Source organism: Tetrahymena thermophila (assembly GCF_000189635.1).
Source record: "Tetrahymena thermophila SB210 genomic scaffold scf_8254517, whole genome shotgun sequence".
Taxonomy (NCBI): Eukaryota; Ciliophora; class Oligohymenophorea; order Hymenostomatida; family Tetrahymenidae; genus Tetrahymena; species Tetrahymena thermophila.
The window spans coordinates 1-16,226 of record NW_002476292.1 but is presented as its reverse complement, the minus strand read 5'-3'; the positions used below and the strand labels follow the sequence as shown (position 1 = coordinate 16,226).

The window sequence follows — 16,226 nt, the reverse complement described above, 5'->3', positions numbered from 1 at the left end:
TTTTGTTGTTATTAATCAAAAATTAAGGCTGAAGGGATTAAGCTTAATTTGATTGAAAGAGGGGCTATTAGCATATCTTCTTGTAAAAGAAATTAAAAAAACTAACATATTGATAAAAAAAATAAAAGGATATAATCTAAATTTTGTGAATTAATTCCATATCATTTATTTATTGTTTAGAGCAATCAATAACTCATAAACAAAATTAAAAGAATAAAATAATTTGATTTATTTGCTTGTTAATAATTTAGTAATTAAAGTATTTAAGATATTGTGAGATGTTTAAGCCATTAAAGTTAAATGAATTCTTGAGTGAAATAACTCAAAGAGAGCCAAGTTTTAAGTGCGTATTCTTATCTAGCAATTAAGACGGTATTATTGCTACTAACGATTGGAATTAAAAATCATTTATTAGCAACATGACTGCATTATGGGAAGAAAGTATATTTGTTGGATAATTCTTAAATAATGATATTGCTGCTGAATAAGAAGAAATGGGAGAAGAATGTCTTTCTATGAATGTTTCAATCTAGACTCAAATTGTTCATCACGATAACGGAACTGTTATTCTTTAAAATATTTGCAATAATTTGTTATTCGGTGTTTGCTCTAAAAAAGATCCTAATCACGCAATTTTACTTCAAAAAGCTTAAAACATTAAGAAATTAATTGAAGAAGAAATAAAAAAGGCTTCTGCAGCTTGAAATAAACTATTTTAAAGTTCTAGTTTAAAATATGTCAAACAAATACCATTTATATATATAATTAGAATTTAGGGCTAATATTAATTTAATAAAATAAAGCTAATTATAGATAAACCATTTAATAAATTAGATTATAAATAAATATATTTTTACTTATCTTTGCAAAATGTATATCTTCAAATAGTAAGTATTTTCTTTTAAAAAAATCTATTTTCCTTTTTTTGCAATAATATATTTTATCTTTTTTATTAATTTTTCTCAATTATTAAAGATGTGTGTCATATAATTCAATTAAATTCCTATTCAAAAAGATAATTTAATATCATAAAGCAACCATTTTATAAAAGTATCCACACACACCTTCCAATTCAACAAAGATTAATTAATTATAATTACTTTCTAAACCAAAAAAGTTTTTGTAAGTTAACAAAATAAAAATTAATCATATTTCAAATCAAAATATTAATAAATTAAAAAAATCATAAAACTAAAAAATGATAAAAAATATTATTATTAAAATAAATAAATTGTTTTAAAATAAACTTTTTTTCTTTTTTTGAGAGATTAAATTTTTAAAACACCTAATTAATTAATGATTTATTTATGTTAGTAATTACTTAATTTTTAAATATTTTTTTATAAAATATAGATTTAATCTTGAAATCTTCAAATTTTATTTATTATAGCTTTCTCATTTACTTTCTTTCATTATCATAATTTTATTTTTTTTTAAATTTTAAATTCTAATAAAATTAACACCTTAATCAAAATTAATAATTAAATTTTTAAAAAAATCTAAAAAATTAAAGCGTTGTTTTCAAAAAATTATTATTATTTGAAAAAATATATATGATAAGCATAAATGGAAAATCTCATCTGATTTTCGGATAGGATTATTAGGAAAAATGAGTCAATTTTTAGAAGTTTTTTAAAGCTTTCGGAGAAAAATATTATAATCATAGATTGAGTTTTGCATCATTTTATTTGTGAAATTATTATTTTTTAATAAAGATATATTATAAAAACCAAAATTGATTAAATTTGGACAGAAAAGTATACTCCAAGCAGCAGTGAGTTATACATAAGAAACTAAAATAGTTTTGTTAATTATGGAATGGTTGCATGATTGGGTTGCAATTAAAGATAATAAAAAATAGGTTAAATATTTATTTTTCAATACAGCTTATTGTATACCTAATAATTCAAACAATCTCAAAATGAAAAAACCTGCTTATTGAGTATGCAACATCAGTCAGACTTATAGCTAAGTTTATGGGATATGAAATAAGAGATTGGAATGCTTCAGACGAATATAATAAAAAGACTGCTAATTATATACTAGGAGACCTTAAATCTAACTCTATTCTAAATTTGTTAAAAAGAAAAAAAAAAATAAATGATTAAAAAAACAACCAGGTTGATGATGAAGTCAAAGTTAAAACAAACAAATATTCATAATAATAATGGATGAAGTTGATGAAATGTCTTCTTGAGATAGAGGTAATAACCAAGCTATTAAAGGCGCTATCAAAAATACTCATGTACCAATTTTTTTATATGTAATGACAGGATAAATCCTAAGGTTAGGAGCTTAACAAATAACTGTTATGATATCAAGTTTGTAAAGCCAGAAAAATATGAAATGGATGAAAGATGTATGTTGATAAGAAGGATTTTATGATTTAGATTTTGATATCTAATCATTTAAAAAAATATCAGAAAGGTTTGGAAATGATATCCGTTAAACATCCAATTTTTTAGAAATGTATTTTAAGGTTAGCAAGAAATTATAAGTTATTAATTCTAAAAAACTCTATTCAGGTTAAAAGGATACTACAGTCATTTTAGAGTCCTCGACCGACTTAGTTGATGTAGAGCTAAAAATTCTAAAAATATCTTTGAGAGAAAGATAGAAATAGAGGCCGTTTTAGATTACTTAGAGTATTATAATATTAAACCCTAACAATTAAAGGAGCATCTTAATAATTTATAACACCCGAAAAATAATTATTATTGTGTTGGATCTAGCCTAATAATGACAAAATTAACAAAGAAATATAACAAAAGATATATAGATAGCAGAAACAAAATAAGAACACAAACAAAACAAAGCAAATCAGAATCTTCTTATCGTAAGTATGGTTAAAATCTAGATGATTTAGTCTATTCAGATACAGAAAAGCTATAATAAGATAAAAATGGGATGTTGACGAACCTTAACTAGTAAGATGAACAAGAAAAGCCAAAGCAAAAAAAATAATAGAAAAATAAAAGTAAGGCACCTAAAACAAAAAAACATAAATCTAGAAAAAGCTGAAATAATTCATTAACAGAAGAAATCAATGAAGATGAAGATAGTTTAAATTAATTAATAGTTGATGACACTGAAAATGATGATTGATTAGATGAATTATTAAAAAAGAAATATTAAAAATTTGTAGATCATTTATATATATAGTAGATCTATCACAAATATCGACGAGTATTAAAATTTTTTCCCTTTATTATAATACCCATGTTAAAAAATTAATATTAAAATATTTTAGTTTTCTTTACTAAATCAATTTAAAGTAAAATTACCTTTAATATTTAATTATATTGTATCAATCTAAAAATAATTTAAAAAAATAAACATTATTGTGATTTATATTTATCTAAAAATAAACTATTATAAATAAAATTAATAATAATATTAATGATAAAAGAAAAGATTTTAATTAAAGATAATTTTATTTAGTAATATTCTTATCTAAGATAAAAATTTTTATATACTAAAGAGCTAAATATTAACTAAAAAGGCTTAAATAAAATCAATCTATCAATCTATTTTTATGGAAATATTTTTATTTTAAAGTTGACATCTATTGATATAAAATTAGCTTTTTTATACTTTTAACTATAAAAATAAAAAATTATGTTCGATTAATGTAATTTAAATTATGTTTTTGTTATATTTTTAAATTATCATGATCTTTCCCTTTATTTTTATCATAGACTTAAATATTTTATATTTACGAAATATTGAAAAGGGCATCTATGTCATTATATCAAATTTTTAAGTTATTAAAATTCCTTTAAAAACTAAGTAAGAAAGAGTTCTAAAAAATAAATGACTTAAAAGTTAAAATTACAGAATTTATTTTATTAATTTATCTTCATTTTCCTTTATCCTATTTACACTTTGAAAATAGAAAATATTTAAAAAAAGCTGTAAGATTTTAAGGCAAACTCACTTTGAAAAGTTACATTTATTGGACACAACGCATAACTTTAATTAAAAAAGTTTTAATTATAGCATCTATTAGCAAATATGATTGTGATATAATGATTATTAGAATTGTAAGTTATCATTTTTTAGCCATAATTTATTAGATAGTATTTAGAATTAAATTGTAAATGTAAACTCTAACTTTTAATGAAATTTACATCAGTTTTAATATTATTGATTTAATATTTATATAAGTAAGTAAGGCCAGGCAGAAAGTTTAAAATTTGATAGGGTTAGATAAATTAATTAAACTTTCTTTAATTTCTTACTCTAACTATGAAAATAATAATTGTTATTATAATATTCACCAAATCAATAAATAGGAATTAAGTAATCAAATAAATTATCTGAACTCTCTAGTTTACGAAATATTACTAATCATAATTACATAATTTTAACTCAAGGGTATTGTTATCTATATCTATATCTGTAATTGTCATTAATCAAAATATATTTTATAATTTCATTGGAAGAATGCAAATTGCTTAAAAAACTCTAGCTATTTCATTATGTACTTATCATTTAAAAAAAAGATTTGCCATTTTTTATTTAGATTTATATTCTTTATGAAAAACATCCTTATAAAATAAATAGTATATATAAAAAAGGTATAATAATTACTTTTGTTACATTTAACATTATCCTAAACATTTAATAAACATATGAAAAATGTTTTACTTATTTTTTTTCACAGCTTCTTATAATATATGTTAAATGGTAAATTATGAAAATAGAAATATTAATATTAATACATAAATTTTAAAGCAATAACCTATGAGACGAAGAAACAATTTATATCCTAAATGTATATTAAATATGGATTATTATTATAATTTACTAAGAAAGGAAAAACCTAACTAGCTTGATAAAAATAATCTTTTATTAAAACATTTAAAGCAAAAAATTAGTATTTCTCTATTTTGGTAAGTATTCATCATTTAATTAAAAAAAAATAAATATAATTTTAATTGCAATTATATCATAAGTAACTAAATACAAATTAAGAAAATCTAATCAAATGATATTTTGTAATATCAATTTTATTTTAATCATATTTTTTACAGCAAGCACTCCTTAGTTAATGCTATTCATATTATATTTTTTGTTTATTTCGACTTTATTTTAGTTTAGATAAAAAAGATAGTAAGAATGAAGAATACATATAAAATGCTAGGCGAAAAAAAGAAAATAAATACAATGAGGTAATGTTAGTTAATGATTCTGAAAGTTTAGTTTATGGTTTGTAGTATCAACGCATATATAATTAAGCTTTTAATTATGATATTAAAATTGGATTAAAAAAGATAGTTTTCAAATATGATTAGATCTTTTAATTTCCTTATCTAGATTAAAAAATTCTTTCTTTAATAATAAAAATTTATTCGATTGGAATGAAATAAGTTAAAGATTTTCTATTATTTTCAGAAAAGCTTTTATCAATCACAATTAAAGTAACTAATTGAAGGAAAGAAAATGAGATGCAATGATAATTCATATATATAATTTCTTTTAAGTTTTTTAGAAATATAATTTTAAAATAAACATTTCATAATTAAAGCTAATGTTAACTTTATTTTAATTTAAGAAAGTAATTTTTGTTTGGAAAAAAATGGTAAGATTCAATCAAATTATGAAATTTTTTCTTATTTCCAAGCTCATCTTTAAATATCATAGATAAACATAAGAAAAAAGATTTAAAGTAAATAGCATTGGTTATTTTAAAATATTTAAAATTTATATTAAGAATAAAAATGTATAGTTTTTCACCATTTTAAAAAAATATAAAACCATATTATTCAATTTTTTATTTGATAAATGTGGAAGCTCCTTCGCAAGGTTACAAACATAAATTGACTTCAAGTTCTAGTTAAATTTGATAATTTTAATAAACTGCCAATATAATTTGCAGTAACCTATTATTTTTCTGATCAAAAGCTTAATTTTTTTAAATTAATTAATCTAAAACAAAGAATACCATTCTTAGATTTATAAATTTCAGACATATATAATTATTTTTTTCAAAGATAAAAGTAATCATAAAATATTTTATATGTTTACTTAACTAGTAATTAAAGCTTAGGCGGTCCGTATGATAATATACTAAAATTAAAAACATTTTTTTACATTTTGAAGAATGAGTTTCTATACCAATTTAATTCAATTCAAAAGTCTACAAAATCTGTAATTATAATCATCATAAGTAAAATATTTAATTCCAATACGATGACGTGCTTATTTAAAACTTTAGAGAGTAAAATTTTCAAAACATCAGAAATTAATAATCTCAAGTATTTGTAAATTGTAAGATCAAATAAAAAATATTCTAAAACAAGAATATCTAGAGACAAGCTTCATATTAATTTTGAGCTATATTATAAGAAGATGAAAAATGATAACTTAAATGATGAATTAAATAAGATATCTTAATTTAAAATTATTTTTATTTAAACAACAATATTTTCATAAATAATAAAAAGAAATAACAATACAAAGGCAGTTTATTTAAAAACAATAAAAAAGTACTTTGTCAATAAAAGTAATTTGAATGGATTTTATATTAAAATTATAAAAGAATTACTTAAAATTTCAGAATATGATGTATTAATATAAAGTTATTAGTTTTTTTTATAAGACTATTAATAATAATGACTATGAGAAATAAAAATAAAAATATTTTATGTGTTAAAAATAATCATTTCGCTGCAATTTTTTATAAATTTAGACCATGTTTCAATAAACATTTTATAATACACATAATATACTAATATTTTATAAATTATTGAATAAATTATTTATATTTTGATCTATCTCTAAGTTTTTTAATGAAAAACAACCAATGAAATAAAAGAGTTAAGATAATACCAAAAAAGTATATGTACTAAAATCCAATATATTGGTATTTATTCTTTAAATGTGTATCTTCTTTTTCTTTTGATGCATTTTACAAAATGAAGTCAATAAAATAAAATTTTAAAGAAAATCTTCCTTTTATAAATATATATATTTTAGATATAACCACACATAGTAAATTAAAAATTATTTGATTGTTTTAGTTAAGCAATCGTTACTAAATTTTATTTATTGATAGGATAGTCAAAATCTTTTAAGATTCATATTTTATGAGATTAAATCACCTTTTTAAATTTAAGCTGTAATCTCGTTTAATTAAATATGAGTTTGCGAAAAAATTTACAATTTAAAAAATTAAAAAAAGGATAGGGTTAGATATTTTGATTAAAAGAATTTTCTATAAAAATTTATACTTTTAATTAAATTAAAAGTGTAATCAAAACAATTGATTATAATAAAAAGCCACAAAACATTAATTGCAATTTTAGTAAACCAAAGATATTTCTTAAAATCGAACATGGAATATTTCTATTCTCAATCATATTAATAATATATATAGAAAGATATAAAATGAAAAAATGGTTAAAAATTTTTACAAACTAAGTTTTAAATAACACAAATACTAAGCTGGAATAAACGATAATATAATTTTATTTTTTAGAGTTTTATTTCCAAAAATTGGAAAAGTTCAAAAATAATTTCTTTTTTTAATTTTGTTTTTATTATATAAGGGTATTATTAATTTTTATGAATAAAAATTATAAAAATCAAATAATCAACGATAAATATCGACTGTCATTTTTGTTGAATATAATTTTTTAAGATTTTATTTTAGCTTTTGTTAATTGTGTGCAATAAGAAAAATATTTTAATTAAGGGAATATAAAATGAGAAAGCATGAAGAAAATTTTGTTTAACCAAACCTATATTTTTAAAAAAAATTATTTGTTTTTTCCTTTTAAAATGATATTTATTGATTTCCTTTCATTTTATGAGTTATGTAAATACTAAAAAGATGAAAAATAATTGTGATATGTTTATTTAGATTAAACTAATTCTATTTTCATTTCAAATATTACTTATCATTCATTTTATAGAAAGTTAGTAAAAGGACAAAAAATGAAGAAATAAAAAGCTAAAATATTTAGGTATTTTAGTATTTTATCAAAATATTTCCTCTAAAATATCAGAGAAATCCTTATCATTTTAAATTATTTAATGCCAAAATAAATGGTACTATATGGCTAATATATCTTATAGAACAGTACTTAAATAATGAAATAAAAAATTTGTTTAGTTTATATCTTTGCACCTACAAAAGCTAAAGTATTCAAAATCTAGCAATAGACCATTGTTTTTTTCTTCTAAATCCTATTATATCAAATTGCTAATTAGTGATAAATTTTATAAAAATTCTTTTAAGAAATATATTTTTATGAACAAAAAATAATTGTCATAGTAAAAAAGAAATTTTCTCTTAATGTGTAATGAGCATGTCATATTATTAAATTTAAGTTTGTTTTTAAAATCCTAACGTAAATACTCCATTTAAAATTATAATCTTTTCTTAAGTAAAAGTGTTATTTAGTCAGTTTACTGTTTACACAAAACTATTAAAAAGTCAGATGAAGAAAATCTTTTATTCTTACAGTATTTAACCACTTACAAGAAAAAATAAATGAATCTTGTTTAAACTGAAATTAAGATTAGTGTAATTAAGTTCAAATAAAAAAAGCACTTTTAATAAAATAATAGATTGTAAATACTCAAAATTTAAATTTATACGAGCAAAATATTTTTAATAAATTTAAAAAATTAATGATTTTTTTAATCATAGAAATATATGCTAGATGTTGTCATAAATTATCAAGGATTCATAATATATCTTTTATATAAAACTTGTAACGCAAAATATTTAATTAAAAAGACAAATTATATACATAACGCATACATATAATTATTAGAGGGTAAGCATTAATCTAATAAAGTTGAAAGTTCTGTACTGTTATTTAATTCAATTTTCATAATGTAATTAAGATTTGTATGGTGATAATAAAGTGTAAAAACATAACTATTCTTCCAAAAAAAAAATTATAACAATCAAAGAGAATTTACTACCAAATCTAATTTGATCTTACAATTAAAAAATCTGAGCAAGAAACTTTTTCCTTAAGATAATATGGATTTAAATATTTTTTGAGAGATCTTCTTTATTTGTGAAACAATATTTGTGGAGGATTAAGATAAATATAATATTAGAAATGTTTTATCGATGCAGATTTTTCATTCATATTTTAAAATAAGGAATTTTATTATTAGCAAAAATTATTATTTAACTATAAAAAAATAGAGACTCATTTTAGTAAAAACTAAAATTTAAAAGATATGGCATTTAAAAGCATATCAAGTATTGTTTTAGATGCTTATTATTTATTTTTTTTTAAATCCAAGCTCATCTTTTGATATTTTTTATAAAAAACTAGAATAAAGATTTACTTTTTCTTTAATTATTAAATAGCTAACTAAATACTTAAAATAAATATTAAAAAATTAATTTTATCAAACTACTTTTAGAAATTTTAAAGCTCTATTTAAAAAGTTTATGCCTTTTAGACATTTATTTTATTGCAAAAAATCACCATCATTTTGATTTTGATTGAATAATCTTTAACCAAAAAGCTAAAACAAGATAGCTGAAAAATAGCAAAAAATTTGACAATTTTTAAAAGTGACAAGGAAATTATAAATCATTTAATTGGACCTTCTAAAAAAAAGGCTTAACTTTTTAAAATCAATTAATCTAAAAATAAGAATATTTTTTTCATATATTTAAACAATAAAAGATATGCTTATAATTTTCTATAAAATTTAGAATCAATAGTGAAAATATTTTAGATGATGTTAAATCAAGTATTTAAGCTTAAAATTTTTTTTTGTATAATTTAGTCACTAAATTATGGACACTTTTTACTACTCTTAATCCTTCTATAGCACAAATTCCTTTTTAATATTAAAAAGTCTATAAATTATTAATAATAGATTCAGTAACGTGAGATATTAAATTAAAATATGAGGTTACATAATAGTAATTAAGTTTGAGACCCTCAGAATTCAATAATATCATTTACTTATAATAATTTAAAAAAATCTAAATAATAAAATCGAATACAGATCAAAGTGGGGGAAAATTTCAAGTATCAAATCCATTAATAAGATATCTTAATTTTAAATATTTTCACATAGATAGGTAAGCTCTATCATTAGTTTTATTATCTGTAATTGGGATATTTGTTCTAATAAAAAGAGTTATTTTTTTTAAATGTGATATATTATATACAATTATTAAAAACCCTTTATTCGTTATTAATTAGTAATAGTTATTAGTGCTAAAATTGTTTACACTTTATTTAATTTAAAGATGCATAGTACTTATTTTTAATAAAAAAGCTAATCACCTCTATTTCAAAGTCTATCTTTCCATAATATTACGTTGACTATTTTTAAAATTTTACCTATTTATTACATTTATATAATATAATACACTCATAAAATGATTAGATCAGAGCAATAGGAAATCTTGATTTAAAAAAGCAAAATAAATTTTATTAATATATCTCAAAATTAAATATTTATTAATAGGGAATATAATTTATTAAATTCGAGGTATTTTCAAAGCAAATATCTTTCTATTTATTATATATATTAAACAAAGTTAAAGATGATTACATAGATTTTTAGAAAATAATTGTTTTATCTTTTTTAATATTTCCTTTTAATCTTTAGAATAGCGAAATAATAATCACAAATGAGAAGCATATTTTAAAGTGAACACAAAGAAAAAATAAATTTTTGATACACATTCTATAAATAAGATTAACGTAATGTAAGAGAAGATTTAATTTTTAAAAATTAAAAATTTTAAAATAAAACAATTGACGAACTTGAGACTGGCTAATAAATTGGCCCCTATAATCCTTATTTTAAACATTATTTAAATACCATAAAAATGATTATTTTATAAGAGTGTTTATTTGTTACATACAGTATTCAATATTACAATTTCAATTAATTTAAGGTTTTTTTAATATATTCGATATTTACTTTTAAAAGTAATTAATTTAGACTCAAATAAAAAAATTATGGGGTAAGATAAATTGCTTAATTAAACATCATATTTTGTGAAATTAAAACTTTTTAATTTACCCTTTAGTTTTAGGTAAGTACTGGTTGAAGGTAAGTTTACAAAATTATATCTGTAAAGTTTTTTGATCAATCACAATATCTTTGCCTCTAAATTGGCTATTACACTAAAATCTGAAATATGGGTTTCAATCCATAAATTCAAAAAGTCTATGAATTTTTTTACAAATAATACATGAAGCTATTATCGTTAAAGTAAAAATTAAATATGAAGTAGGTATATTTAATTTAATTATATTATGATAAAATATGTTAAAAATCTTAAATACAGGTTTTAAATTATAAATTTATTTCAAATAAAATATTTAAAAATATAAAATTTAGAAGTTAAATAGTCAAATAATTTAATAGACCAAATAAGTGGGTCGATTAAGTATTCCTTTGCAGATAAATATATGGTTTTAATCAATTTTTAATATCAGCAATATAAGTAAGAAGTATAGAATATCTTCTTTATAAATTTAAGGCAGGTACTTACTTACAAAGTGATAGCAAATATAAGTATAGTATATAGTCATGCTTTCAAAAATATTCTTTTTCATTTAAAAATGGTAGAATTTTTGAAATACATTCTTTTTAAAAACCTACTTTTATTTGATCATAATTTTAGCCTTATTTAGATTTCAAATATGTATTTATATTTAAAAAATTTAGATCTGTAAACAAATCATATTTTTGGAAATAAACTCCCAATATTAATTGTATTCAATTAATTTGATTTATAATATCTAAAACTAAATTAATTCCTAAATAGTTTTTAGTATTAAATTTCTATTTTATTAAACATTAGAGTTTATAACTACTATAATATAAAAAGGAAATTATTTTTATCATTATACAATTTTAATTTTTAAAATATTTTTTTCATTAAACTGTAATTAAATATCAATAAAAAAGTATTAAAAAATGGTTTATATTATCTCGAAGATTAGACAACAACAAAATAATAGATGAGTTTAATTAATATTTTTTGTAAACAGAATTACTTTTTTTAATTAGAAATATTTAATTGACTATTTCATTTACTTGAAAACAGCTATATTAAAATTAAGAAAAAACTAAATGATTATATTGTAAAAGTTGTTGTTTTAACAAGGAACTTATTTTTTGATGAAAGTGAAAATATTTTTTTAATTTCAAATAAGTGAAACATATTTTTGTTATAATGTTTTGCTATTTGATTAATTTTTTATTTAGTTTTTATTAAAATATATTAGTATAAAAGTAAAATAAAAAAAGAATTTTTATTGCTTTGTCGTCTCAATTATTAAAAGAATAAATAAAAATTCACAAATAGTGTTTCTTGTCTATTTTAAAAAATATTTAAATTATTTCAGACTGTAATATTATCTTGATTATTTTGGAGTTTATTAAATTCTTATAAAAACTAATTAAAAAAATCATAAATAATCAATCATTTTAGGTATATTTTAAATTCTTTTAAATTATACCCTCTTAATTTTACAGATTTTATTTTGTTTTATTAAGAAATATATTATTAAAAAGCAAGGAGGTAGGAAAAATACTTAATTTTAAGAATTAATATTAAATTATTATTTTAAATTGATTAAATTTTGTAAACACATTAATAAATTCTTAATAAGGGTAAGGTATATTTTTAGAATATTAAAGTATCAAATAGCATCTATTTCTATTTGAAAAAGAAAGTATTTGATATTATGAATATGAATAATATGTAATTAAAAAAAATAAATAGAAAAAATTATTTATAAATTTTGAATTATTTTGATTAATTTTTAATAAATAATTAAAAAAAAATAAATTCTAAAAAATCTTTACAAAAATATGAAATCGAATTTATAATTTATTTAAATATGTTTGACCCTTATAACATGTTTGTCATTTATTTATGGAGATAATATTTCCTGTAATAATGATTAAATATTGATAAGTGGAACTTGCTATAAAAATTGTGAGTTAGGTTAATTCATTGATTCTACTAATAATAACTAATGTACAGATTGTACAGCTGATCAATCTTTAGTCAAATCTGATTTCTCAGGTTGTGCAAGTAGTTGTCTAGCCGATGAAGTACAAATAGACAAAAATTGCTATTAAAAATGTGAATTAGGCTTATACTTCGATTCTACAAATAAAAACTAATGTAAAACTTGTCCAGCTGATAAGTCATTAGTAATATCTGATTTCTCAGGTTGTGCAAGTAGTTGCCTAGCAGATGAAGTACTAATAGACAAAAATTGCTATAAAAAATGTGAATTGGGCTCATACTTCGATTCTACAAATAAGAACAAATGTTCAACTTGTCCAGCTGATAAATAATTAGTAAAATCTGATTTCACAGATTGTGCAAGTAGTTGTCTAGCTGATGAAGTACTAATAGACAAAAATTGCTATAAAAAATGTGAATTGGGCTCATACTTCGATTCTACAAATAAGAACAAATGCACAGCTTGTCCAGCTGATAAATAATTAGTAAAATCTGATTTCACAGATTGTGCAAGTAGTTGTCTAGCTGATGAAGTACTAATAGACAAAAATTGCTATAAAAAATGTGAATTGGGCTCATACTTCGATTCTACAAATAAGAACAAATGTTCAACTTGTCCAGCTGATAAATAATTAGTAAAATCTGATTTCACAGATTGTGCAAGTAGTTGTCTAGCAGATGAAGTACTAATAGACAAAAATTGCTATAAAAAATGTGAATTAGGCTCATACTTCGATTCTACAAATAAGAACAAATGCACAGCTTGTCCAGCTGATAAATAATTAGTAAAATCTGATTTAACAGATTGTGCAAGTAGTTGTCTAGCAGATGAAGTACTAATAGACAAAAATTGCTATAAAAAATGTGAATTGGGCTCATACTTCGATTCTACAAATAAGAACAAATGCACAGCTTGTCCAGCTGATAAATAATTAGTAAAATCTGATTTCACAGATTGTGCAAGTAGTTGTCTAGCTGATGAAGTACTAATAGACAAAAATTGCTATAAAAAATGTGAATTGGGCTCATACTTCGATTCTACTAATAAGAACAAATGTTCAACTTGTCCAGCTGATAAATAATTAGTAAAATCTGATTTCACAGATTGTGCAAGTAGTTGTCTAGCAGATGAAGTACTAATAGACAAAAATTGCTATAAAAAATGTGAATTAGGCTCATACTTCGATTCTACAAATAAGAACAAATGTTCAACTTGTCCAGCTGATAAATAATTAGTAAAATCTGATTTCACAGGTTGTGCAAGTAGTTGTCTAGCAGATGAAGTACTAATAGACAAAAATTGCTATAAAAAATGTGAATTGGGCTCATACTTTGATTCTACTAATAAGAACAAATGTTCAACTTGTCCAGCTGATAAATAATTAGTAAAATCTGATTTCACAGATTGTGCAAGTAGTTGTCTAGCAGATGAAGTACTAATAGACAAAAATTGCTATAAAAAATGTGAATTGGGCTCATACTTTGATTCTACAAATAAGAACAAATGTTCAACTTGTCCAGCTGATAAATAATTAGTAAAATCTGATTTCACAGATTGTGCAAGTAGTTGTCTAGCAGATGAAGTACTAATAGACAAAAATTGCTATAAAAAATGTGAATTGGGCTCATACTTCGATTCTACAAATAAGAACAAATGCACAGCTTGTCCAGCTGATAAATAATTAGTAAAATCTGATTTAACAGATTGTGCAAGTAGTTGTCTAGCTAATGAAGTACTAATAGACAAAAATTGCTATAAAAAATGTGAATTGGGCTCATACTTTGATTCTACAAATAAGAACAAATGTTCAACTTGTCCAGCTGATAAATAATTAGTAAAATCTGATTTCACAGATTGTGCAAGTAGTTGTCTAGCTGATGAAGTACTAATAGACAAAAATTGCTATAAAAAATGTGAATTGGGCTCATACTTTGATTCTACTAATAAGAACAAATGTTCAACTTGTCCAGCTGATAAATAATTAGTAAAATCTGATTTCACAGATTGTGCAAGTAGTTGTCTAGCAGATGAAGTACTAATAGACAAAAATTGCTATAAAAAATGTGAATTGGGCTCATACTTCGATTCTACAAATAAGAACAAATGCACAGCTTGTCCAGCTGATAAATAATTAGTAAAATCTGATTTCACAGATTGTGCAAGTAGTTGTCTAGCAGATGAAGTACTAATAGACAAAAATTGCTATAAAAAATGTGAATTGGGCTCATACTTCGATTCTACAAATAAGAACAAATGCACAGCTTGTCCAGCTGATAAATAATTAGTAAAATCTGATTTCACAGGTTGTGCAAGTAGTTGTCTAGCTGATGAAGTACTAATAGACAAAAATTGCTATAAAAAATGTGAATTGGGCTCATACTTTGATTCTACAAATAAGAACAAATGTTCAACTTGTCCAGCTGATAAATAATTAGTAAAATCTGATTTCACAGATTGTGCAAGTAGTTGTCTAGCAGATGAAGTACTAATAGACAAAAATTGCTATAAAAAATGTGAATTGGGCTCATACTTTGATTCTACTAATAAGAACAAATGTTCAACTTGTCCAGCTGATAAATAATTAGTAAAATCTGATTTCACAGATTGTGCAAGTAGTTGTCTAGCAGATGAAGTACTAATAGACAAAAATTGCTATAAAAAATGTGAATTGGGCTCATACTTCGATTCTACAAATAAGAACAAATGCACAGCTTGTCCAGCTGATAAATAATTAGTAAAATCTGATTTAACAGATTGTGCAAGTAGTTGTCTAGCTGATGAAGTACTAATAGACAAAAATTGCTATAAAAAATGTGAATTGGGCTCATACTTTGATTCTACAAATAAGAACAAATGTTCAACTTGTCCAGCTGATAAATAATTAGTAAAATCTGATTTCACAGATTGTGCAAGTAGTTGTCTAGCTGATGAAGTACTAATAGACAAAAATTGCTATAAAAAATGTGAATTGGGCTCATACTTTGATTCTACAAATAAGAACAAATGTTCAACTTGTCCAGCTGATAAATAATTAGTAAAATCTGATTTCACAGATTGTGCAAGTAGTTGTCTAGCAGATGAAGTACTAATAGACAAAAATTGCTATAAAAAATGTGAATTAGGCTCATACTTCGATTCTACAAATAAGAACAAATGTTCAACTTGTCCAGCTGATAAATAATTAGTAAAATCTGATTTCACAGGTTGTGCAAGTAGTTGTCTAGCAGATGAAGT

The 16,226-nt window shown here is 21.4% G+C and overlaps 3 protein-coding genes across 3 annotated transcripts; all 3 read left to right on the top strand. All coding sequences in view use genetic code 6, as the record gives it.

Annotated features, from left to right (window-relative positions):
* Nucleotides 1–278: 278 nt before the first annotated feature.
* Nucleotides 279–704, top strand: TTHERM_01326820 (hypothetical protein; the record flags this gene model as incomplete). Its single annotated transcript, XM_001029746.3, has 1 exon — nucleotides 279–704. One exon carries the CDS (start codon nucleotides 279–281, stop codon nucleotides 702–704), a length of 426 nt encoding a protein of 141 aa, XP_001029746.1.
* A 1,272-nt stretch (nucleotides 705–1,976) lies between these two features.
* Nucleotides 1,977–3,021, top strand: TTHERM_01326810 (BRCT domain protein, putative; the record flags this gene model as incomplete). Its single annotated transcript, XM_001029745.2, has 4 exons — nucleotides 1,977–2,176; nucleotides 2,274–2,359; nucleotides 2,391–2,645; nucleotides 2,780–3,021. The coding sequence occupies 4 exons, from the start codon at nucleotides 1,977–1,979 to the stop codon at nucleotides 3,019–3,021; spliced, it is 783 nt and encodes a 260-aa protein (XP_001029745.2).
* A 9,760-nt stretch (nucleotides 3,022–12,781) lies between these two features.
* On the top strand, nucleotides 12,782–15,624 carry TTHERM_01326800 (ubiquitin carboxyl-terminal hydrolase family protein, putative; the record flags this gene model as incomplete). The annotated part of the gene is made up of 3 exons (XM_001029744.2): nucleotides 12,782–13,045; nucleotides 13,196–14,574; nucleotides 14,696–15,624. Coding segments are annotated over exons 1-3 (2,525 nt in total), but the record flags the coding sequence as incomplete, so codon positions are not given.
* Between the last annotated feature and the right edge of the window lie 602 nt (nucleotides 15,625–16,226).